The 25,459-nt window shown below is 37.4% G+C and overlaps 1 protein-coding gene across 3 annotated transcripts in view; it reads right to left on the reverse strand.

The window, feature by feature from the left end:
* LOC133530569 (uncharacterized) overlaps positions 1–25,459 on the reverse strand; it is a 381,835-nt gene that overhangs the window by 227,311 nt on the left and 129,065 nt on the right. Inside the window, exon 1 of one of the 3 annotated variants that reach the window (XM_061868525.1) lies at positions 6,309–6,475. The exons of the other annotated variants lie outside the window; for them this stretch is intronic. Within the exon in view, the coding sequence (XP_061724509.1) occupies positions 6,309–6,333 (25 nt within the window). The 5' untranslated portion in view covers positions 6,334–6,475. Of the gene's footprint in view, positions 1–6,308; positions 6,476–25,459 lie in introns of those variants that run through there. 3 annotated transcript variants of the gene reach the window in all.

Raw genomic sequence — 25,459 nt, forward strand, 5'->3', positions numbered from 1 at the left:
TGTATAGACGCCTATTAAAATGTGGCAGCACTTAAAACGTTCTTCAGCGTTAGGTACTGAAAATGCTATCCTAATACCTGACCATCTGAATAATCCCGATGCCATTAATGATTACTTTTTAGACGTACCAGGTAATGGTCACCTTGATCTAAACACTTATAGCTATTTCATTAAAAATAGGTTCGGAGACAATACTTTTGATATTTTAAAATGCTCCGAGGATCAAATTTATAAATTAATTACTAGTATTAAAACGAATGCCTGCGGTAGTGATTCAATTACTATACAGATGATTCGTATGACCCTGCCGCTTACGCTACCTATAATTACGGCTATAATAAATATGTCAATTTCTGAAAAGGTCTTTCCGGAGGCATGGAAGCTTGCCAGAGTTAAGTGTCTGCCCAAAAGTACTTCTGTAGAATCCCATAAAGACTTACGACCAATAAGCATCCTGCCGGTTATGTCCAAGGTTCTTGAAAGAGCGGTTTGCACTCAGTTGACTAACTACGTAGAACAAAATAATATGCTACCGAGCGTACAGTCCGGGTTCCGTAGCGGCCACAGTACGGCCACCGCGTTAGCTCAAGTTACAGATAATATAATATCAGCTACTGACGATGGCAAGTGCACTATATTAGTATTACTGGATTTTTCACGAGCTTTTGACTGTATCAGCAAGGAATTGTTAATAGCAAAAATGGCTTACTACGGATTGTCAGTATCAGCACGTAAATGGTTTATGTCGTATTTGACAGATCGTAAGCAGTATGTTCTTACAGAGGATGGTCAGGGACAGGAGATTCGGTCGACAGTAAAACTAGTTAAAAGAGGCACACCACAGGGCTCGATTCTCAGTCCGTTGCTTTTTATTCTGTTTACTGCTGACCTCGGCAAACTACTCAAGCACTGTAGTGTTCATTTATATGCCGACGATACGCAGGTATATTTTTCATTCGACCCAAAAGACACAAAATGTGCTATAGAGCAAATAAATGAGGATCTGGATGCAATATACAAATGGGCGTATAATAATAACCTAGTTATAAACCCCTCAAAAACAAAGTACCTTATATTTGGATCTAAATTACAGCGTAATCGGATAATTAATTCTGATCCTAGATTGGTGATTAATGGTAAAAGGATTGAGAGAGTGGATGCAGCCAAAAATTTGGGATTGATTATAGATAGTGATATACGCTACATTGATCATATTAATACAAAAATAAGAAACGCATTTTATAGGCTAAAAATTTTGTATGGTATCCGAAATTACCTAACAGAAGAGGTGAGGCTGGTTTTGATTGAGTCGCTAGTGTTATCACAGTTTAATTATTGCGATATCGTATATGGACCACGCCTGCTGGCCAAAACCGCACAGGCAATTCAAAGAGTTCAAAATGCTTGTACTAGGTTTTGTTTCTCGGTGCCAAAGCGAGCCCATATCACACCGTTTCTAAACGAGAGAAAAATTCTGAAGATGGCAGCACGTAGAACCTTGCATATGGCCAGTATGTTTAAAAATATAGTCTCTAGTCATAAACCAGAATATCTTTATAATAAGTTTCGATGGATGAAAGACGTTCACGGTCGGAATACTCGCAGTAAGTTTCTAAATAAAATGAGTGCCCCGAAACATAAAACAGCAGGTTATCGTGGTAGCTTCAAATACTCTGCATCTAAGATCTGGAACGACCTACCACCGCCATTGCGAGCTAAAATGTCCCTTCCAACCTTTAAAGGCAAATTGAGCTTACTTTTATTAAATTACCAAATTTCCTCAGAGGATATAATTATTTAAAATGGTGTTGTGCTATATTTTGGACACTTACTATTCCTGTTGTTTATAAGTTTGTATTTTTATTTTATTTTATTTATAAGTATGCTCTCATACAAAAAGTACTAGGTATTACTTATCGCTGTACGTTTCAATGAACGAAACTTATGACTATGGCATTGTTTGTACCTATTCAGTAAAATACTTGAGTTATAAATGTAACCAGTTGTCAATATCAAGTAAATACCAAATTAAAATATTAAATTTTCACTTGTAATAAAAATTTCTTTATTTTTTTCGTACTATAATTGTATACACTAGCTATCTCTGGTAATAAAACAAAAAATCCATTAACCCGCATGTCATATCAATGTGGTTCAGTGAAGGGGACGGACTGAAAATCAGCGCTGCGCAATCAATTTGTAATAAAATGGCTGACGCAGCGTACGCTGAGTCCGTTCCTTTTGCCGCGCATGCCTATTATTATTATTTTTAAGTGAAACATTGTATTTTGTGTGGCAATAAATGGTTTCTTATTCTTATTCTTATTCTTATTCTTATATTTGACTCACTATTTTGAAGTGCGAAGTGAAGATTTATACGAAACCGAGAAAAGTATCTACTCGTGTGGTTGATATATTTTCTTAGTTTCGTTCACTGTAGAAAAACACACGTAAGGTCTCTACCTCCCTCCCCCCACGTGATCTGACATGATTTTTTCGTAACCCTCCCTCCCTCGCTATCGAACCTCGGTCAGACGGGAGTAATATGAAGTACGAAATAATTACAGTCGCCATCAGATATATCGGAACGGCCAAGGTGCTCACAAATATCTGAACACTCCTCTATTATCAAGCCGATAGAGTGCGTGTTCATATATTTTTGAGTACCTTTGCTCTTCGATATATCTGATGGGACAGTACCACTACGAGCGAGTTTAGAAGTTTGAATAGGCTTCGTAGCTGCGTAGCGTTACGGCAGCGCCATTGTAGCGTGGCGTAGTAGCTCCTAAGGGGTTGTTGTAGCTATTCGACCAGCGCAGCGGCGAAAAATCCAAGCGGCATAATATAATATGTATGTAGTAGTATATCAATTATATATATTATAATTATTTTTTTTGTATATTTTATATGTAGTTTAATATGTTTTACAGTACATATGGGGCTACTTTATAGCACTAGTGCGAGAAGTAGCATATTACGTTACTGTGTCGAACATTTAAAGGGCCATATGTACTGTAAAACGTTGTACGATACATGTGCGAATAGGTAATTTGCAACTCGTGTCGATTTAAAACACTCCCTTCGGTCGTGTTTTAATTTATCGCCACTCGTTTCGAATTTCCTATTTTTCGCACTTGTATCGTAATGTACTATTTCAGTTGTTTGCATGAGTTCCAAATTAAATTATCTTAGGTACTTTTCTTCTTGCACCATTTATACATATCTATTTTGCCCTATGGTTGACTGGTAGAGAATGCCTTCAGGTATTAAGTCCGTCATTTGTTTTTTTTTGTGAAATTAAGTTTTGATAAATAATGTATAGCCCGTGTGAATAAAAGAGGTGCATATATTAATTACGATGCCAATGCGAACTTAGGTACATTTTAGTATCTAAATGATGTCATTTAGTTACCATCCGCTCGTACTTGTTTGGAAATGTATCGGCGCGAGCGAGACGCACAGGGGAATGATAACAAATAGATATCATTTAGATATCAAACTATAAGTTCAAATTGGCCTCCATCCTAAATGATTCTTGTATGCGATGAAAATATTTGAGATAATGTCATAAATTCAGTGTCAATATTTATTGTTCATTATTTTATCATATTAGTACTATATTTGAAACAAATTGTACCTACTCATAATTGATAATAATCATTGTAACAATCACGTAATAACGACATAAAATTTATTTATTATCATACCATAATACTATAAATCGTCAAATAAAGTATAATATTATGAATATCCGAAATAATGACCACCATATTTTATGGAGTTCAACAACTAAATATTTCCAAAACTTCACAACCACTGCCCAATTTAAAAATAAATGCTACGCAAATTGAAACAAGGTTGAAATTCAACTGACCATAACGGAATTTCATGACATATTTAGGTTTATGAAACAGTTCAGGGAAACATACACCTTTCATGTTCATGAAAACAGTCAAGTGCGAGTTGAATTTTTACCTCATAATTTGGTTTTTTATCCTGCATACATCTGAGAAGAAATTCAAAGGTGTATGTGTAGTTCCCAACCCGCATTGGGCCAGCGTGAGGACTATAGCCCAAGTCTTCACGCGCATAAGAGGAGGCCTGTGCCCAGCAGTGGGACGTATATAGGATGAATTATTTGTGTCTCCTTGGATTTCACATGCCTATAAAGGCCAGTCATCTAGGTCATAGGTTTGCGTGGGGATTTAGACCCAACACTTAGCGACCCCTTGGAAAGCTTTAATGTCATGTAGAAAGCCTGCTGGAACCCGTTCACGGGCGCAACAATAGACATCCATGAACCGGTCGCAGCAGGCATTGGGACTATTGTAAAATAATTGAACAGTATAACGGTCTATAGGTTGAAGTTTGGGTGGACAATGAGACTGGGTTATTGCAAAAACGTCCAGGCACCTGCCTAGATGAGCCCCTGGAACTACCGCCCTGAAGACGACCAGGAGCAACACAGGTGTGAGTGGTTCAGGGGCCTGGAGAGGTGTACGCCGCTTTCTACCCAGTGGCTGATAACAGCCACTGTGTTAACTCGCGTCTTATGCATTTTTCACTTCCACCCCTAGCTGGAGCATATAGCTCTAACGACTCCTCTCCGAACAGTCAATGAAGCCAAGTCAGAGTTGAGAGTCCTCAGAGTCCTTCGGGTCCCCTTGGATGGGGTCCACTCCGGCCGACGACGACACGCCGGAGACGGAGACCTTGACTCTCGGGAGTACTCGGATCCCTGTGGTCGTTACGGAAGAATTATTAATACTATTTACTTTGTCATGCTAGAAGCAAAGTAGCTGTAAATATACTTCAGTATTTTTTAGGGTTTTAATGTAAGATAAAGCATAAGTAATAAATAAATCTGTCTACTACTTTCCAGTACACAATTCAATTGATTAACTCATCTAAATGGTAAACATATACCCCCTTATTCATAAACGTGTACTGAAGTTTTGATGCCGCTGATCATCGTTTGTCCCTTTCCGACGTATTGGTATGATGTAAAGGGACAAACGATGATCAGCGGCATCGTAACTTTAGCACACGTTTATGTATATGGGGGACAATGTAGGTAATTAAAACATACTTCATTTTACAACTGATTGAAGAAAAGTTTTGCTTGTTTTCTGTTTTCTTGGCATACCCTTGTATACATATTTTATATGTTTATTTCCCTGGTTTATCATAACCAGGGGGGCGAAACTGTTCCTTTCGGCCATTCTCGGCTCCTTTCGGCTTAGCATTGCTCCGAGTAATTATTAGGGTTGGCGCAACTTGGCATCGCTTTGCGTACGATAAGATAATGACTTTATTTTTGATAACCCTAAATAGCCGAAAGGGATAGTACCATAGATAAGAAACGGACAGCATGATCTTCCCCTGAATCGCTGTCAAACTTCCGTTTTGTTGGTAAGTTTCTATTCTTTACGGTAGTACTAAATTACTTTTTCTGATATGACCATACTTAAAATATCTAAACAATGAATAAAATATTTTTTTTTTTACACTTTACCTATCTACTACTACTAATACTTTCCTATAATACACTTTTAAACAGATCTAAGTACTAAGATCTTGAGAGCCGATATCCTTTGGCAAAGAGCCAAAGCGATTATAGTTTGTTTTTTTTTTTTTTAGATTTTCTGCACCATTTAATCCCGCATTGCAGTAGGTAGGTACAAGATAATGCAGATGTTCAAAATTTTGCTCGCCTGACTAAACTAATACTAAACTAAAACTAACACAAACAATCATTTAGCTTACGCTTGAAAAACTCCATACACGCTAACATTCGTTTAACAATACAAAACACATTAGCAAAGATAGGAACATTCAGGAGGTTATAAGAAAATGAAACCTATGGCAAAGGTGGTTAAGTCCACTTTAGAGAACCACGCGCGAAATATCGTCATTACAGGGCCTACCGCGAATATTGATGTTTGCAAATTGCTGGGATCTTTCTCTTTTACTCCAATAAAGTCGTAATTAGAGTGGCAGAGAAAGATGCCCGCAATTTGCGAATTTCGCTGTTCGCGGTAGGCCCTCAGAAATATAGTTCTAGTTTTGATGAATATAATATGACGGTCTTTTACAAAATTCGAATAACAACAAAAATACACCATTATGTCCGATGGTACCTACAGAATAGCCCCCTAAGAGTTATTGAATTTTAAACCCAATCCCTAAGCCGGTAAGTTCAATTTTGTGGGCGTAACAAAATACACAGCATTGCGCATCGAGAAATTCAAGCAATTAGGTTTTTTATGCTGCAGATGTTCATTCTATTAACGTTTTAAAGTACTTACCGTCCGTCGTCGACGTTATGTTCATCTTGCCCGATAAACAACCTTTTTTCAAACGTAGAACGTGAGTATATTAGAGAACAATTTAAATGCACTAGAGTTCTAAATTTAACAGTTTATGAACAGTAATATAGTTCGTTAGCACCGCCTTACGGCGTGAATATTAATTAAAAACGCACTTCACAGTTTTTAAAATTGGAAAACGTCAAACGTCAACTATTGGCGCGAACACTTGACAGCTCGATTGATTCGTGCGTTCTTAATTCGAAAACACGCACAGATAAGTTTAAAGAGACACGGGGGAGACAGTGGGCCGTTGGAAAACAGACAATTAGCAGAGAAGATGCTACTTTGCGAGCAATCCAAAGCTTTTTGATAGTGTAACGACAAAACAAATAGTCCGGAATGAGTGAGGCCCGGGCATGCGCAGTGGGCACTGCCGTATGCGTACATTGTTAAGCGGCGGTTTCTTGGCGATCGGTAGGCCAGTTTTTGAAATTAAAAATATCAAGGAATATTATTTTGGAAATTTTTATGAAATAGTATTTGTTTTATTTTATTTATTATAAACATTTAATATACAAACTTATCATGTCTGTGCTTTACACGTATTAAGTTAAATAGAGCGAAAATAAAGGCAAGTTCATCCTTACAACCTTCTTACAGTTTTTCTAGCAGTCTGCTAAAAAACAGCCATTTTACTAGCCTTTTCCATGAAAAAAAAACACAACAATTCGAAAAAAGAACGCACATTCGAAATTCTAAAAAACGCCCCTGTGGACGTGTCCTAACATCTGCAGCGGGCGCCTACCTCGCGCAGCACACTTGAGATATTTATCCCGTGACGGATACCTGACACACACAAACACACAAATTTACACGCCACTGTGTGTATCCGACACCTGACATACACAAACATGAAAAATTTATACGCACACACGGACGCTAAAAATTATACGGAGTGCCGTGACGTGACACACACTAATATATAATTTACGCTTGTGTGTTGTGACATACAAGTGTCTTCGAGATGTTGTCGATTGATTTAGATATTAGGGAAGTTTGGTACCGCATATTATCAGTCTAATATGTTAATGAGATTGGAATAGGTTCCCCGAAATTAAGCTTTTGTATTTTGAAATTAATTAAACACTGACGTATAGTCGCCAATAGATATATCGGAGCGACCAAGGTGCTCAAAAATATCAGAACACACACTTTATTGACAATAGAGGCTTGTTCAGATATTTGTGAGGACCTTGGAAAACACTACAATTAAACGGTATTATCAGTAATTGGCCGGCTTTATAAGTCCAAATGACAAGAATAATGGCATTGTTAGAGTAAGAATGCCATTGTTATTTCTTCGTACCATTCCAATTTTAATAATTGCGTACTTTTCATGTATGGGCTCCTAACTCAACTATAAAATTTCTTTCGATACGCTGTAGTCAACTATAAAAAAAATAGACCAATCACATGCCGCCGCGCGGGGCTCTCACGTTTATTTCTTTTGTATTAAATTTTTGTCTACTTAGATATATTTTTATTACTTATTTAGATTTTATAGTAAAAAAATAATATTTTTTCTGTCCTCCGCGAAAAGCGTCAACTTTGCTCCTACTGCGCTAAACGAAGTTGCCGCTTTCCGCCTCCGTCGAGCAGAAAAATAGTATGCGCACCACGGGCGGAAACGTAGGATATTCCATCGCGCGTGTTTGCCACCCTCGCCTTCGGCTCGGGTAACAATTTTACACGCGGCACGCAATTTCCTACTTTTCCTTCCTTGGGACACAAATAACTATTGTAAACTCGTAGAAAAAGGATTGTATACAGAAGTGATATAATCAAGCTTTTCACTCTCGCACTTCACTGAACCACGGTACTCAACTGAAATGCTCTCATGCATTTTTCCACCCTTTTAATGTAATAATGGACACCGTATTTTGCCTTTGGTATTTTGAAAATTTTCCGAAAACTTACTTACTTACTCCGTTGGCTCAGCGACCCAAAATGAGACTTGGCCTCCGACACAAGACAGCGCCACTTTTCTTGGTCCTGTGCGACCTTTCGCCAATTGTCGACTCGAAGCTCGCGCAGATCCGCCTCCACCATGTCACTCCAGCGATACCTAGGGCGTCCGATAGGACGTCCTCCTGCTAGGCGACCCAGGTACGCTTTTTTTACGTTCCGATCTTCGTCCATTCTCTCAAGGTGGGCCAACCAACGGAGTCTGTGGGATTTACTTTCTCCCATGATGTTAGCTTCAGCCACTAGGTCTTCAATCTCACGGTTCTTAAGGAGTTTCATCCGGTCTTCGTTTGGGGCCCAGTATCTTACGGAGGATTTGCCTCTCGGCAACTAGCAGCATGTTTTCTTCCTTGAGTGTCAGTGTCCATGCTTCGCATCCGTAGGTTAGGATTGGGCGAATCACGGTCTTATAGATTCGGATCTTGGTGCGTCTGCTTAGAAGCTTGGACACTAACACCTTGTGTGTGTGAAGGGCTGTACTGCACCGCAATGTATTCTGGATCCTAATCTTTATGTCCTCGTCACGATTGTTGGTATCAACGGTACAGCCTAAGTATTTAAATTTGGACACGCATTTGTACACTATATCTCCTACATTTAGGTTTTGGGGTGAAACACGGGTATTTTTATAGCGTCGCATGTGGATATACGCAGGAAACTGAATCGACAAAAAAAATCTATTTAATTCTTGAACCTGGTCACAAAATTTCACGAGAAGCGGTTGAGAATTGCGATCTGCAGACGAAAACATCCGGATACGAATACGAAAGCATTTTTGCCCAAGCTGAAACGGAGACTTTCGCTTACGCTCGGTCAAAATATATTTAAGTCTTTTATCCACCCTTTTAATGTAATAATGGACACCGCATTGTGTCTTAGAACAAGTAAAAAAATATATACTTATTAATAAATATTATATACCTAAATTACTTGACATCAATTACATAGATAAATAAAAAGACAATATAATCTGCAAAAGTGAATACCCTCTTTATGAATGAAATGAAATTCATAAAGTGGGTATGCACTTTTATATCTGGTTGTACGGCCAGTATCGAACAAACCCACCTAAACCGGACGATCCCTTACAATTTCTTGTCCCACTTGACTGGCCCATAACAAAAGGTCACATGTCCCTTCTACACCCAAAGCTTATACAACATATCAACGGGTTTCTAGCACCAAACATATGTACACATTATCCGCCTTATTTCAATGGATTAAGGTTCAAAAGTGTATCCATAGCGTTGACGAACAAGGTCTCAGGGGGCCTACCGCGAATGCCGAAGTTCGCAAATTGCGGACATCTTTCTCTGTCAGTCTAATTACGCCTTAATTGGAGTAAAGGAGAAAGAGGCCCGCAACTTGCGAACTTCGGTGTTCGCGGTAGGCCCTCTGATAAGGGTTGCCGTGCCTTCACCTATAACCAGCAAAACCAGATCTCTCATTACGCATAATAGATATGGATTGCGAGCTCAGAATATTCTGGTTATATGAAGATGGAAAGTGTTGGGAATGGCAGGAGCCGTAATGAAATTGTGTCCCTAATTTCATAAGGCTTGAAACATGTATCTGATTAGGTAAGACCGATGACGATGCATTTTCTCGTACTGCTGCTTCTATTTATTTTTACGTCCTCGACTTTCGTTAGAGAAACTTATATGGATTTGAAGTATTTTGGGGGAAAATATTTCTATGTATTTCATTTAGGAACATAACAGCAGAAATAACTGTAATGATCAAAGGTCGTTTAAGTAGGATCTGTACTTTGTGTATGTTGGTTATATGTTACAAGTTTAAAAGGGTATCGACCGTCCAGTGGCGCCCTCATTAGGGGGATTGTGTTTTCTAATAAATCAGTTAATTTCTGTCTGATTCCCAAACTTTGGTCTACTTATGTGATATAGTTTTATAAGTATTACTTACTTCTGACTTCATCTCCTAAACGGAAGAGGCCACCATTTGACAAAGACCAAAAGTTAGGGAATCAGTAGAAATGTATTGATTTACCTATTAGAAAACACTATCCCCCTATTGAGGGCGCCACTGGACGGCCGGTGCAGTCTTACGGTAGAAGCTGGATGTCTGTAGGGTGGAGAGACTGGAGAGTGAAGACAAAATTGTGTTAAGATGCGTCGCTAGATGGCGATATTTTAAGGTGGAATTAAAGTTCTGCATGGCGCTATAAAATATTGTAGTATATTGTGCAACGACCCGGGTAAGTGAAATATTGCAAATGACGTCTTTAGATCCACGACAGCCACAGGCGGGAGTGCATTAAAGACTCGAGTTTGCAATATTCTTACACAAGGATTTTCACACGATGTTTTCATCACACTAGCGAAGAAAAAACTAAAAATTTTAAGCGAAATAGTTCTTAAATGCGTTGCCATTTCAAATATTCGTCCGCCATATTGTCATTCTTTGACAGGTTGGGCATCCGGCATTCAGTCACTATTGAAAATTCTGTAAAAATATTTTAAATGGTTATTAACTTTTTACATGTACAATTTAATGATAAAACTCATTTATCCCTACTGGGTTGTATGAATTAGTGACACAATAAAAAAAAAAGATATTACTCCCAAATAGTAAAAAAAAATGTTGCACTACGTTCTACTAATACGCCAAGATTGCTAAGTGCTTAGCTGCCATAAATAAATGTAGGTATTTTTATTTTATTAGAAAAAGTTCACTCAATCATATAGAATTAAACGAACACGATCTACACTACAATTTTTTGTTCTATCTAAATTGCATTATACTTTGAATATAGTAGGTACCTCAAAAATACCTCCAATTTCATACAAAAGCAATTGTCAAGTTTTACACGTTATCAGAAAAAAAAATACTATTATCTCGTATTATTTACTAGTTAGTTCATATATATATATATATATATATATAAATAAATATCATAGGACATTATTACACACATTGACTAAGTGTCACGTGTACGCTCAATAAGGTTTGTGTTGTGGGTAAGTACTTAGAAAGGGTCATGGGCTCATGGGCGCATGAGCCCATGACCCAGGAACAAATATTCGTGCTACTCACACAAATAAATGCCCTTATCAGGATTTGAATCCGGAACCATCGGCTTCATAGGCAGGGTCACTACCCACTAGGCCAGATAGGTGTCGTCAATATAAGGTACCACCAGGTCGTCAATATAAGGAATCTATATAAGGTACTGCCGCAATAAAAGAGCAAAAAAAAATTAGCTACCCACTAAACTAATACCAAAATACACTTTAATACTGGTATATACCTGATATAAAAATATGTTTGTGATTGAATAAACATGAAAACTGTTAAAATTATACCAATGTAATTGCACCTTTATGCTTTGTTTTTAGTGGTAACACTGACATATAGTTTTAAAAACTTATTTCCGGGTTCCGGTCTTCATAGCTCTCTGTCATTCGTGTCAAGTGTAATGGTGTATCATCTATTAAAATAAAACTCATATTTCAAGTTTAAAACTGTTTTCTTTATTTAATTCTATCAGGTTATGGGCCCAGGCACATATTCCTGTGAAATTAAATAAGAATTCAGGAAGTCCATCGCCGAAAGAAACGTGGCGGCGATCAGTATAAAAGTGAGGTTATGTACGAACGCCATTGCTGAAAATACAAAATAATTTATTACTTGCTCGGCTGAGAGAGCAAGGGAGGACAGCAAGATGGAGTTAAATCTCAACACAAACAACAGCTTGATAAAGCTGGAAGGATCCAGTAATTGGAATATATGGAAATTTCAAACCACCGTGTTACTGAGAGGCCAAAATTGGTTGGACATTGTTGAGGGAAAGAGTATAAAACCCGAAGAAACTGGTAGTGATCGAAGTACTTGGGAGACGAAAGATGCAAAGGCTCAAGCCTTGTTGGTTACGCGTATGACGGAGAATGCCATGCTGCATATTATATCATGTTCAACCTCAGCTCAAATGTGGAAGAAACTACATAGTGTTTATGAGCAAAAGACAGAGACAAGTATCCATATTATACAGCAACGTTTCTTTCAATTTAAATATGAACCAGGGACTGAGATGTCTACATTTCTATCAAAGATACAGGAAATGCAGAATCAGCTCAAACAGATGGGTGAAGAAGTCTCGGATAAGTTTGTGATTACAAAAGTTTTGATGTCGCTGCCTGAGGAGTACAAACATTTTGTATCTGCTTGGGAGTCTGCCCCTGATGACAAGCAAACTATGGATAACTTGGTGGCGAGATTACTAGTAGAAGAAGAAAGAGTAAAAGAAAAAGGTAAAGCGCTCCAGCCAGCCCCAGCCTCATCAGCTTTTGTAGCGAAGAATAAAAAGAATGTTAAGTGCATGAAGTGTAATAGACTTGGACATTATGCCAGTGAGTGTAGAAGCAACAATAGTAACAACAAGAGTGAAGGACATAATAACAAATGTTTCTATTGTGGAAAAGGGGGTCATAACAAAGCACAGTGTTGGTTTAGGAAGAACAAGGAACAAAAGAAAAGTAACGCGTTTGTGGTGTTTGATTCACCAGAACTATATAATAAGACTCTTTTTATGGTTGATTCTGGGTCGAGTGAACATATATGCCGCGATCGTGGACTATTTTCAAAATTTACTAGCGCAAAAAGTGAATGGAAAGTCGAAGTAGGTAATGGTGCGGGACTTAGTGTGCTAGGACATGGACAGATGGCGGTAGAAGTGCATAACGGGAGTGAATGGGTTGAAACAACCATAGATGATGTTTTGTTCGTTCCGGATATGAAATTAAATCTCTTCTCTGTCAACTGTGTGACAGATAAAGGTTATGTTGTGTTGACAGATGACACTTCAAGCAAAATTTGTAAAAATAACGAAGTCTGTGCGGTTGCAAAACGAATTGGGAAGTCGTGTTATTTAGAATTTCGGTTTAAAAACAATGTGGCGAGTGTTGCTAAAACATTGGACGGTACCTTGATTGAGTGGCATGAAAAATTAGCACATCAGAACTTCGATCATGTCAGAAAAGTGCTTGCGAAAAATAACGTTAATATAAAGAGTGCTTCTGTTCCCAAGTGCGAAAGTTGCCTCGAAGGCAAAATACATCGCTTGCCGTTTAGTAACAGCGAGAGTGTGACCACAAGAACGTGCGAACTAATCCACGCGGACACTTGTGGCCCGATGGAAGTTGCGTCTATAAGCGGTTCAAGGTACTTCGTGGTATTAAAGGATGACTTTTCGAACTACAGAACAGTTTATTTTGTGAAAAACAAATACGAGGTGAAGGACTGTATCAACGATTTTGTGAACAAATCGGAAAACGTCACAGGAAACAGAGTTCGAGTGTTTCGTAGTGATAACGGAACAGAATTTGTAAACAAAGACGTGAAGGAGATGTTTTCGAGATGCGGAATAGAACATCAGACAAGCGTTCCTTACACCGCAGAACAGAACGGAAAAGCCGAACGCGAAATTCGTATTCTGGTAGAGGCTGCTAGGACTATGCTGAGTGCTAAGAACTTGCCAAAAGAGTTGTGGGCAGAGGCGGTGGCAACAGCAGCTTTTGTACTGAATAGGACTGGGAAAAGCAAAGATAGTGAAAAATCCCCTTATGAAGTCTGGTCAGGGAAATGTTTTGACATTCACCGGCTAAAACCCTTTGGTTCCCCAGTGTATACTCATATTCCCAAAGAAAAGAGGATGAAGTGGGACCGAAAAGGCGAAAAAGGGTTGATGGTTGGATACGGAGAATCTGTAAAGGGCTACAGAGTATACTATCCAAATACAAAGAGTGTGGAATTAAAGAGGGATATAGTGTTCTTAGAAAACAAAGAATCAATAGATGAGAGTCAGCATGAGGTCACCATGACCACACCAGAAAACAGAGATAGTAAAACTGAAGAGCCCTGCAATGTGCCAGAAGGGGAGTCGCCAAGCATCATTGTGAGAGCAGGGACTTCAAATGCAGAGGAATCAGGAAGTGAATATATTCCATCTAGTGATGAAGGTGACAGCTCTTTAGAGCTAAATGATATAACTGAAGTACCTCAGAGACAACCAAGCACACGAATTAGAAAACAACCTGAGTTTTACAATTGTCATTGTCAGAGTGTCCATACTGCTGAAAATGAGCCTACAACATACGAAGAGGCAATGACCCGACACGATGCTGACAAGTGGTCTGAAGCTATAAAGCGAGAAATGAAGACGTTGGAAGATAATGACACTTGGCAAGTAGTGGATGATCCAGGAAGTGCAAAAGTGATCAGTAGTAAGTGGGTGTTTAAGATCAAAAGTGGTAATAAGGATGCTCCGCAATACAAAGCCAGGTTAGTTGCTAGGGGGTTCGAACAAGATGATACATTAGACTTAAATGATATTTATGCCCCAGTTGCCAAATTGTCAACTCTAAGGATTTTTGTAGTGATTGCAACTAAACTTAGGTTACCTATAATTCAGATGGATGTAACAGGAGCCTTTTTATATGGTAAAATAAATGAAAATATATATGTTAGCCTACCAGAAGGTGCCTATGAGGGTAGTAAAAATATTGTCAAACTAAACAAGTCTCTCTATGGGCTTAAGAGCTCTCCAAAATGTTGGAATGAAACATTTAATTCTGTAATGATTAAAGAAGGCTTTACTAGATCAAGTTGTGACTCTTGCCTATATACAAAATGCAATAAAAATAGCCAAACATATCTGTTGTTATATGTAGATGACTTGCTAGTTTTTGGATCCAATGAAGAAGAAGTAGAGCAACTTAAATTAATTTTACATAAAGAATTCAAAATGAAAGACCTAGGACTAGTGTCAGATTATTTAGGTATTAATATAAAACAAAATGTGCAAACAGGTATTACTGAACTGAGTCAAAAGAGTTATTTGGAAAATGTACTTAAAAGATTTAAGATGGAAAATTGTAAACCTATGTGGACACCAATAGATGTGAATATAAACAGTAAAATATTTGAAAATAATGGCACTGTAGATAAAAATGTTGAAAAGACTTGCAGGCAAATTATAGGCTGTCTTATGTATGCTGTGTCCGGTACCAGGCCTGATTTATGTTTTGCTGTATCCTTGTTGAGTAGATATCAAAAATGTGCAAATGACATATTATTGACAGCATTAAAAAGGGTCCTAAGATATGTTAAACATACTCTAGATTACAAATTAATATATAAATGTGAAAATGATGTTTTAGAGGGATTTTGTGATGCAGACTGGGGTGGTGATCTCAGAGACAGAAAATCCACTACAGGCTATATGTTTAAGTTTTCAAATTGTCTGATATCTTGGAGTTCCAAGAAACAAGTATCAGTCAGTTTGTCCTCAACGGAAGCAGAATATGTAGCAATTAGTGTTGCTGCCAGCGAAGCCTGTTGGTTGATAAATATGTTAAATGGGTTCGGGATTAATAGTGTATGTCCAGTGAATATATATTGTGATAACCAGTCAGCCATTTCAGTTGCTTGCACAGACACTGTTAAGCGCCTGAAACATGTTGACATTAGATACCATTTTATAAAAGATTTAGTTAAAAATAATAAATTAATTTTAAAATATGTTAGAACTAGTGATCAACCAGCAGACATGCTTACTAAAGCCCTAAACAGGGAGTTGCTCACACGTTTTATTGTGATGTGTGGCATGGGTAACATTTTATTTTAGTTTGTTGTTGTTGTTTGAGAATACTTTTAAATTTTTTCTTTTGTGTGTAATTACATTGAGAAGGGGTGTTAAAATTATACCAATGTAATTGCACCTTTATGCTTTGTTTTTAGTGGTAACACTGACATATAGTTTTAAAAACTTATTTCCGGGTTCCGGTCTTCATAGCTCTCTGTCATTCGTGTCAAGTGTAATGGTGTATCATCTATTAAAATAAAACTCATATTTCAAGTTTAAAACTGTTTTCTTTATTTAATTCTATCAAAAACATTTTTTTCAAGACAACTTTTAAATACCTAATTATACTTTTTAACAATTTAGTCAACTTTTACTCCATCTCATTTCGTGTTGTCATATAAAAGTTACCTCATCAAAAATTCACAATCTTAATAGAAAAGTATACAGCCAATTAGTGAAATCCAAGCATTTTTAGGGAACTGGCAATATGTAGGGTAACTCCCGGAAAGATGACTATGAGGGGGAGTTGTCCATTGAAATATTTTACTGTAACAGCTTGTAACGAGTATATCGTACTCGTATTTGTATAACTTTTTACACTACGATTAGATACCTATAGTTGCCTATAGGAAATTAGAAGAAAAATATTGACGCCTTTTTTAGTGTCCGTAGTCAACTAGGAACCCTTATACGAGTAGCTGCTCGGTGGTCGTTAGTGCTAGAAAGCTGCAATTTGGCATCAATCATGCCGGCAAAATGATAGAATAAAAACTACAAAAAATATTGTTAGGGTGCCTTCCCTACACGTAAAGTGGGGATGAAATAGCTCTTTCAAAACGAATACCTACTTGGGTCTTCAACAAACATTTTTCATAAAATTAGTATCTTCGGAAATAATCGCGTCCAAACACATAGAAGATCTTTCGATAATTTATTAACCTTTAGAACAACAATGACGGATATATCAGCACCTTAGGTCCAACGCCGAAGACCGATTAATCCTTCATAGACCACAGAGCACCGTAGATCTACGTGCATATGCATAAATTTCATTTTCAGTTTTATACTTCGGTCCGAATGCCAGCTTTTGTGTTTGAAACGGCATCGAAAAGGTTAAAATATAAGGGGTATACCCCGCGCGATGCTACCCTTGCCCATATTCTCTCAAATCATTCTTTTTATCACCGCCTAACAAGAGCTATAGCAATCTTCGCCTAACTTACTCTAAATATCGGTGTATTTTGTTGTCAGTAAATATAATATATAAGAAGTATTTAACTTACGAAGTAACTACTTAATTATAACATATCTGTTATTAATACTTTCCCACAAGGGGAGTTACTTATGGATTAGGATAGTATATGCTTAAAAAGATGTCGTATAATTACGAGTATGTATTATATAGTACGTAATAACTTAATAGCCAACAATCAATTGAAATGAGTTGAGCTGAAGTGGCCACAATCAAATTATAACTTACGAAATAAGTGGTATGTGTAATTATAATCGTTTAGTCTATTTTAGTTTAATTGTTAAAATATACTTACTTAGACTATATCAGTGGGAATAGTTAAAGGACTACAGTCGCCATCGGATATATCGGAGCGACCGAGGTGCTCACAAATATCTGAACACGTCTCTATTGTCAAGGCGTTAGAGTGCATGTTCAGTTATTTTTGAACACTTTGGTAGCTTCGATATATCTGATGGCGACTTTACATGAGTTGGCACTTATTAATGTGAAAACTACCTCTTTTTGTACAATCTGCCTATGTCTGTTTTTCCCCAATAAAGAAAAAATAGACTCTGAGATTGAGAAATTTAAGCATGATATAAGAGATTTAGCGAGGTCAGTCCGTTTTTACCTTTTAGAATTCCTTTTTTCTTTAAGTTTAGCCTTTTCTGCTGTGAATAATAGCAACACAAGTACTAATTTATTCATATTCACTTCTTTCATGTATAAGGTATAATGCTGTAGTAATGCGGCGGGTGTCTGTCCTTTATCAAGCCTTCGGCACTAGTGATGTAGGTACCTTCGGCAATATTAACAGTTTCAATAAGTTAGTAGAAATTTAAGCAAAATGAATATCAGAAGCCTTTTATCTTCCCAATACTCAGCCAAAAAACTGCACTCTAACCACTCACGTGCTTAACTGTAGTTACCAGCTGTCACCCTTATTTCATTATAATAATAGAAGTCACTGAAAAATATCAAGCACGTGAGTGGCTAAAGGCCTGTGCACACTGGATGCGTGCGCGTAGACATGTACGCATGGCGCGTTGTAATATACAGATCCTTATAAGAGACGGCACACTGCTTGCGTTACGTTGTGTGCTTGGCTCCAACGTTTTAATGTACATGCAAGTCTACACACGCAGCCGGTGGCCTCTTGTTTTTATTGTGGTTTTAATCCCATTTCCTATTTTATACCGGGTGGGGACGGGGATTGCACCATTAAAAAAACAATAGGTGACTTCTTGAACTATGTCCAGTATTTATTTTCTACCTACTAACCGTCCCCATGTTTTGAAATTCCCCAAAACGAGTTTATTTACTGAGTAAGGTTTTTTTTGCTTATTAAACCTATTTTAATTTATACAGGCTCGCCGAAAACTAAAGTTCGTTGGCGTTAAGAATGCAGTAAAACCATCACTGTTCGCCGGCCTAGCGATGCTCGTAACCAATCAAATGGTTCCTAATTATAAAGTATGCCTTTAACTGGTCACTATGGACTTGATTTTCTATTTAGGAACGATTTGGTTGGTTACGGGCGTGGCTAGGTCGGCGGACAATGATGATTTTACTGCATTTTTAACGCGAACTAACTATACGTTGACAATGTTTTTTTATTGCGCCAAATTGTATATAATAAAAAAAAAACCTTTGCGTTTGTGTATCAAAACTAAAGGATTTTTTTAAACATAAAACGTTTTGTTCCTGTTAATAATTCCTTTTTAAAGACTATTTTATAAAATATGTGTCAGTAAGAAGAATATTCCTAAAAATTGTTCGTCAAGAAGTGAAATAGCGTAAAAAAAGAAGCAATAAAAAATATATCAGACCGCAATGCACTGTTCGAATTTTATTTCGATTGATTGTGAGCTAATTAATTCGGACAATATTATTCAATTGACAAGGATCTCGATCTGATATTTTACAAGCGCAATATTGCCGTCATCTTTGCCATATTGAGCAATATTCCCGGGCTACGGAACGATATTACCTCACGCATCAATTATTTACAACATCATAACTTGCGGACACCGGCCTTTCATCTGAATTAGCTGTACACTCGAATATAGGTACAGGATATTCTATATAATATAAATTTATTATATATCAGACTCACATGTGTTTAACGCCATCAGGAGGCGTGTTCTGATTGAAATAACTGGTTATGAATTTAATCTGGATTTTTATGGACATGATCTGTTAGTGTTAAAAGAGACATTTCTTCAACCAGAAAGTTAATAATAAATTCCGCTTCAAAATGGCGAAGGCGTCTCGAGAACATTTTTTTTCTGCTTTTTGCTCATGAAAGTCATGAATGTTCTTTAAATTAACAGATTAGTATGCAGTAAACTAATGTGGAAGTGTGCATAAATGAAAAATTAATATTGAAACGCATTTAAACATTCCTTAGTCAACATCTGGCAATACATCGTGGTTTCATATTTATTACCTGCGTCTGCGTGGAATGATAATTATGATTGATAGAAAGTATCCTATGTCCTTCCCCAGGCTTCTACCTGTCTCCATAACAAATCTCATCTACTCATAAATCGGTTCGTTGCTTTCGCTTTTATAATATTAATAGATATATTAAGTATTTTGAGCAGTAAATCTTTATCAAAGCTCGCCAGAACTCCAATTTGTATGGCTTAGAAACCTTCGAAACGTTCCGCGAATTTCCGATTTCGTAAGCTTCTTAATGCTTAAATATTGAGCGAAAGTTAAAAGCAAACGTTTGTACAGATCCGAAAATAAATAAAGGGTCAAGATGCCTTAAAATAGAGAGTTCACAACGCTACACGTGATGCATGGGCAAGGCAGGGGAGCCAGCGGAAGCGATTTGACTAGAGATGTTTGAATAAGACGCGACTGACGAAGAATAAATAAATACTATGGGGCAGGTAGACAAATATGTGTGAGGTGTTACTATAATAAGCTGTAAGTTTATTAATTTTAACAGTAGAATAACATTATGATATAAACTAAGTATAAAAATTATCTGGGGTACATAAATATATAAATCAGTTTTTATTTTTAAAATTATTTTCTTAACTTTAAAATATATACAAGTTAGGTATTTGTATGAATGTAACATCTTGTTTTATTCGAACTGGTGTCATGTTGCGCAAGTTGTTCTGAAGTGCTAGTGATAGTGTAAGTAATGACTATAAGTATTTTTCACTACTATTATATAGCACTTTAATTCAAGCTTGACGCATGTACAGGGCAGGTGCGGACGAGTGCGTGACCATGCGGACGCGGGCCGCATCTATGGGCCGATGCCGGTAACTTGCATGGGAACTGTACGCCGACGTTGCAGTTGACGTGCAGTTCCTATACAGATAGCAGTTGGGCCCCGCGTACGCTCGCTGTATGTGTGCTTGTTGACAAACGTGCGTATCACAAAAAAAGCGACCGCCCAGGCGCGTACGCCCGCACACGACCGGTCCCGCGCCCGACCCGCGCCCATGGCCTATGTGATGATGTTTATATATAAAACGCCCGATCCGCACCTGCCTTGTGTGTGGGACTGTGGGTCAAGTTAAATAGCCAAATTACAGAATATTGTCAACATACTTCCCCGCTTAACTTTCGCACAATCGCTTCCGCTTAAGGTCTATCCGCATCCGCCCATGAATTCGCCCACCGCCCGTCCCGAGGCCAAACACGCGATTTGCCTTCCGGCCCCGCACTTCCGAAGTGTTAAAAATATAGTTATAATTTAATTTGCACGTCCTAGTTCGTGTCTGTCATTTACTACCTCTAGTTTATCGCGTTTGTAAACCGCTGTTTAAGTTACTGTTACGACTGTTGAACCAGGCCACAAGCTGGAAAACCATCGTTTATATGGAGTACGTAACTTTTGTAGGGTAATTTAATCTTAGCGCAAACGATAGAACTTGAAATGGATACTATACTATTATGGCTATTGTACTTATAAAAGTAAAAAAGTTTTTTATGTGACATTAAGACAAAAGGTCGATCACTTCTCCATATAAATGATATCCCCATTTTCCCCTCTGGATATTAACATTATACAAAATATTTTCTATAAAAAAAAAATGCTATTTATTAAGGTATAAACCTATTACATGTCAAATTAAAAATTAAAGTTACAATTACAATTATAATTAATTATTAATTAATATATATTAGGTACACTAAACTAAGCTAACATTAAAAAGGTGTAAGTAAAACCTTACTCCTACAGTAGCATGTTTCGTACACAGTCTTAACAATGCTGTTCAAATTATAAGCGTTAAAAGATTTTAAAAAATTGTATGGAATTAATTTTTTATTCCTAACTTTTATCATAATCAAAAAATCAAAAACCTCAAACAAAGGGGCATAGCTGTGGTCAATGTACAATTAAATGAAGTAAAAATATTTTCCATAAAGTCAATAGCCAAGCCAATTTGGAAGGAAAATGGAAACAGCGTTTGTATGGAAAAGCGATGGTCCACTCTCCTCTTAACTAAGTCCCTCAGCACACGGAGCGTAAGCGTAAGCGTTTCGTAAAAACGTTACAAGTACGAGACGCGTAGAGTTCTGGGCACCGAGCGTCACGTAAGCGTAATCGTTTTATAAATGAAATCTCATTCCTCTAATTAATTCGTGCACTACATGTTCTAAAAACTTACTGTTCTTTATATCCTGCTACCCTAAGGTTGTCTGGAAGAGATCGCTTAAAGCGATAAGACCGCCTGTTGCTACCTTCCTTTACATTGTAAATCTGTTTTTAAATTTGTTTTCTTTGTGGTGTAATAAAGAATATTTACTTACTTATTACTTACTCATTAGTTTAAATCATGCCATGGGGTCACTAGCGTCAGATATCTTCGGCGGATGTAGGTATCGATGATCTTACTTTCTCGTCAGATGAAAAAGATTTTTTATTGTTTGATTATGTCAGAAGTTTTTTTTTACACCTGTCATAATGACGACAGAAATTTCATACGCTACGCTACGACGACGCATTGTATGCGGACTTGTTTGAAGTTGTACGTGCACGTAGCGCTCTCGTTCTACGTGCGTATTACGATACGCTTACGCGTCTCTTACGCTTACTTTTTGTGTGCTGAGGGCCTAGGTGTTGATCGAAAGTTATAGTACCGTCATTTTAGTTAGAATTATAAATGGATCTCATTTCTACGAAGGCTCAAAATCCTAAGTACTAGAAAAAAAACGTTCACTGTAATATTTAATACTTATGCGTTTTAGTTATTTTATGTTTAATAAAAGTTAGGAGATAGTTGAAAGTAGGTACAATGTGTTAGCCTGTTAGCGCTGTGGCAACACCGCTAGTTTGTCTACAACCAATGATGGATGAAGATGCGGCTCCAATCTGCCAACATAGACGACCAGAATGGCGGCCAACCAGAAAGCGCGATGCCAGCGCCGGAGTTTCGCACATGCGACACATGGCCGTGCAGCGCGACCCGAGCATTGACCTCTTGCATTCGAACCACCACACTAAACGCGCGTGTCCTAGACTAAAGAACCTAATATATATAAAGAACAGTTGTATTGTAATACACCATTAAAATAATGGTAATTTGTTCATAAGTTTGTTTTATTTAAATAGCGCAGTAACGCGCTAAGAAATGGTATTTTCAAGTTTTCTCATATAAGTAGCTAGGTGAGTATCTTATCCTCCTAAGACTCAGTCATACAAACGGAAAATCCAAAATTTGCCACTGAAATTTGAACCTATAGTGCAAGGAATACAGTTATTTATTTTTTTACACTGTACGAAACAAAACAGCTCTGTTCCAATTGAATATGATTTAAATTTCATCGAACTGAATAAGTCCTAAAGGTAGGACATTGGGTCTTACGTAGTTAAATTACGATAAAACTGTACAATCATATATTTACATAAATCCCCTACAAGCGTTATGTAAATATGAATGCTTCTTTGATTCAATTTAACCCTGCAAACGCGATCCCGCAAATGAAGCCAATTAGCATCGCAATGTTCATAACATCGAGTGCGTACAAACTGTTGTTGTAATTAATTCATTATGCCACACGCAACACAGGCACAATAGGTTTGATCAAACACAAAAACACTTAGACTAGTATATTAGTGCAAAATGAAGCCAATTGGCATCATAATGTTCATAACATCGAGTGCGTACAAACTGTTGTTGTAATTAATTCATTATGCCACCTCAACACAGGCACAGTAGGTTTGATCAAACACAAAAACACTTAGAAGTTTATTAGTGCAAAATGAAGCCAATTGGCATCATAATGTTCATAACAACGAGTGCGTACAAACTGTTGTTGTAATTAATTCATTATGCCACCTCAACACAGGCACAGTAGGTTTGATCAAACACAAAAACACTTAGAAGTTTATTAGTGCAAAATGAAGCCAATTGGCATCATAATGTTCATAACAACGAGTGCGTACAAACTGTTGTTGTAATTAATTCATTATGCCACACGCAACACAGGCACAGTAGGTTTGATCAAACACAAAAACACTTAGAAGTATATTAGTGCAAAATGAAGCCAATTGGCATCATAATGTTCATAACAACGAGTGCGTACAAACTATTGTTGTAATTAATTCATTATGCCACCCGCAACACAGGCACAGTAGGTTTGATCAAACACAAAAACACTTAGACGAGAATATTAGTGCAAAATGAAGCCAATTGGCATTACAATGTTCTTAACTACGAGTGCGTACAAACTGTTGTTGTAATTAACTCATTATGCCACACGCAACACATGCACAGTAGATTTGATCAAACAAAAAACCACTTAGACGAGTATATTATTGCAAAAGAGTGTATTAAGCAAATGTGACACCTGAAGCACCTGAAGTTATGCGCTTTACGCTTCCTTACATTATGCGGTTGTGAAGAACAGTCAGCATCAAAAGAAGCCGATCAGACTATGCGTCAAAAGTATACCTCTACCTAGACTGACTTAGAAACACAAAGAAATAGGACTGTATATGTAAAACAACTAAACTGTTCTGTTACAGAATCTTTTAATCGCAAACTGTAGAGATTTATCACTATTTGGAAATTATTTTATCCGCTACTACTTATTGATTCTGACTATATCTGACGGTTTTATTGTTAGTTAATTCTTGTGAGTTTGCTATACTTGGTCTTATTTCAGACTTTAAGTTTAATTTTAGAACGTTGTATTTCCTTCTGATCTTGATCTAATTATTGGAGCCACGTTCATCATAGCGGTGTTTTCTATAGGGATATTGGACCTGCTGTTGCTTGTAACCGCTGTGACTTTAAAACTGGCTTCTACAAACTACTAGTATTGACTCTTTTGACATGCAAGCCCGCAGGCTATTTTAATTTACCTGGTTTGTCTATTAGGTTAGGTGACAGCTATTTCTCTAAATTTTACTCTAATATTAGAAACACAAACGTCAATGATTAGTCGAAATTATAAATCAGTACTCCTAGTGTAAATTTGATCGACATCATAACGTGACGATCGCGTTTGCGTTAAGTCTCATTTTGTATAGGATTTTGAGTTTCCAAAACGTCCCGCTTGGCGCGCTCTTTCTAAATCCAATACAAAATGAGACTAAACGCAAACGCGTACGTCACGTTTCGAAATCGAATTTATTTACACTAGGGGTACTAATATGTCAATGTCAAAAGTGACTTTTCAATTTTGAAATTGACATAATATCCGATCCATATCGTATCTAGACCTAATATTTAACGTATCTTAAAGTTCGAATCGTGCCGCTAATCTTTAGACTTAACTCCTTGAGGTTATTCTAATGAAGAGGAATGAGTTTTTTGATAATCTATATTGTCGTTAGACCGGTCAACTATGATCACACGTGCCAAATAGTAAGCTCATCGATATATCTTATACAAAACTAGTTTATTCCTCACTCGCGTAGCTCGTAATGTACTGGTAACGTTGAATTTACCTGAAACAAAAAAAATACATATACATATAATGACGCCTTCAGAGCCCCTCGTGTCAATTTATTCGATAGCGAAACGTGACGTACGCGTTTGCTTTAAGTCACATTTTGTATGGGATTTAGAAACAGCGCGCCAAGCGGGACGTTTTGGAAACTCAAAATCCCATACAAAATGAGACTTAACGCAAACGCGTACGCCACGTTTCGCTATCGAATAAGTTTACCCTAGGCATACAGAATGTTGTTGAGACTGCCTCGTTACTGCAGCGCTTCAGGGATGTTCGCCGCGGAACGAACTGATGGCTTCTATGACTGGGCCATCAGGCGTAAGCGAATTGCGTCTCTGTTGTGCCGGGTGCGGG

Source organism: Cydia pomonella, chromosome 23 (genome assembly GCF_033807575.1).
Source record: "Cydia pomonella isolate Wapato2018A chromosome 23, ilCydPomo1, whole genome shotgun sequence".
Lineage (NCBI taxonomy): Eukaryota > Metazoa > Arthropoda > Insecta > Lepidoptera > Tortricidae > Cydia > Cydia pomonella.